Here is a 1640-nt window from a genome sequence, read left to right as displayed (position 1 = left end):
CTCCGCTCACCTCCCCCCCGCCTTCCTCCCCACCCCATACTGTAGAGAGAATATTAACCAGGAATAAGTCCAAGGAAAGCAGCACATCTGTAGACCCCCCAAAAAAAGTCGAAAGGAAATCAAATAAAGAAATAAGGGATGAGACCGCAGCAAAAGAAATGACCACAGGGATTCAACAACCAATGGATACCTATCTGGACAAGACGAAAGGAAATGGAGAAAAAGGGAAAGAGAAAGGAGGTGCCCACTTCAAGACAAATAAATGATGAACCTGGTCTCTTGGAACTGTAGGGGGATGGGCTCCTCCCTTAAGGCTAACGCAGTCCGTGATCTCCTCAAATCAGAACACCCAGACATCCTCCTTCTCCAGGAGACCAAAATCAATGAGCAGGACTTTAAGAACTATCTAAAAAACAACAAAATCTACGAAGGAATAGCAGTAAGCGCATCTGGGGCCTCAGGTGGTATAGGTACCATCTGGGATAATCGAAAATGGACTCTTTTAAGTCAAAGACACAGCAGTTGGTGGATACGCTCAGACATCCAGAATTTAACAAAGACAGAAGAATATACTATCTACAATGTTTACGCCCCTCCCCAACTCCATGACAAAGCGGCCTGCTGGAATTCTATTAAAGAAAACCTCCTGGAAACGCAAGGCAGAAACATTTTTTTAGGGGGGGATCTGAACCTCATAAGAAACTCTGAAGAAAAAATTGGAGGGAATTTTTTGGCTGACCCCTCAAGGGATACCCTGGAAGAAATTATTCTCAACCATAATTTGGTGGATTTCCACCCTCAGAACGGGCGCTTTACCTGGTCAAATAAGAGAGCAGGCAGAAATAACATCAAAGAACGTTTGGATCGCATATTGGTTCAAGAGAGAATAGTAGTTAGTTTTGCATGTATCAAAAGCTTCATCATCCAGGGATACCTCTCTGATCACAAACCAGTGGCCCTAAAACTAGACAAAGGATCGAATATGGGCCCGCTTCCTTTCAGGTATAACAGAGCTTGGGAAAATCAGGAGGACTTCCGAGCGTTGGTTAAAGATCAGTGGTCATCAGAGATCAGAGGGTCCCCGCATTTCGTTTGGGAAACCAAGATTAAACTCCTCCGATCGGCCATAAAACAGTGGGCCAAATTCAAGGCAATTGAAGAGGAAAAAACCAAAACAGAGCTCCAAGATAAGTTAACGCTATGGAATCAAGAGAAAGAGGCAAGACAGGACACGGAAGAAGAGTAGATCAAAGAGATGGAACTTCAAAAAGAGCTGTACAAGTTAAATAGAAAAGAGGAGGAGGAACAAAGGCAAAAGTCAAGGTGTCTTTGGCTTAAGGCGGGAGATAGGAACACTTCCTTCTTCCACAACAGTATGAAAATGAGGAGAGTTGCAAACAATATTGAAAAGATTACAGTGGATGGTTCAGAATTAAAAGAGCAAAATGAAATCATGGAGGCAGCGTCTTCCCACTTCCAAAATCTTCTCACGGAGGATCAACACGACAGAGGAGGCATGGAAATCCTTGACACATTGGAAAGCAAAACCTCTGATGTACAAAACGCTGAGCTGGACAAACAGTTTACTGAAGAAGAGATAGAGCTAACAATCCGCAACATGGCCTCAGACAAGGCCCCGG

The 1640-nt window shown here is 43.9% G+C and overlaps 1 protein-coding gene across 1 annotated transcript; it reads left to right on the top strand.

The window, feature by feature from the left end:
• The first annotated feature begins 295 nt into the window (after nt 1-295).
• Nucleotides 296-1246, top strand: LOC149159933 (uncharacterized). The gene has a single exon (XM_089434468.1). The coding sequence runs from the start codon at nt 296-298 to the stop codon at nt 1244-1246; it is 951 nt and encodes a 316-aa protein (XP_089290594.1).
• The last annotated feature ends 394 nt before the right edge of the window (nt 1247-1640 follow it).

This window comes from Pinus tabuliformis, chromosome 5_2, assembly GCF_031772625.1.
Source record: "Pinus tabuliformis cultivar Carrire ecotype Pingquan chromosome 5_2, CPIR1, whole genome shotgun sequence".
Lineage (NCBI taxonomy): Eukaryota > Viridiplantae > Streptophyta > Pinopsida > Pinales > Pinaceae > Pinus > Pinus tabuliformis.
The sequence above is the reverse complement of the archived record's forward strand: the minus strand, read 5'-3'. Positions and strand labels throughout refer to the sequence as shown.

Excerpts from the sequence above, each read along its gene's own strand:
- LOC149159933 (XM_089434468.1), top strand. The coding sequence starts at position 296 with ATGGGCTCCTCCCTTAAGGCTAACGCAGTCCGTGATCTCCTCAAATCA.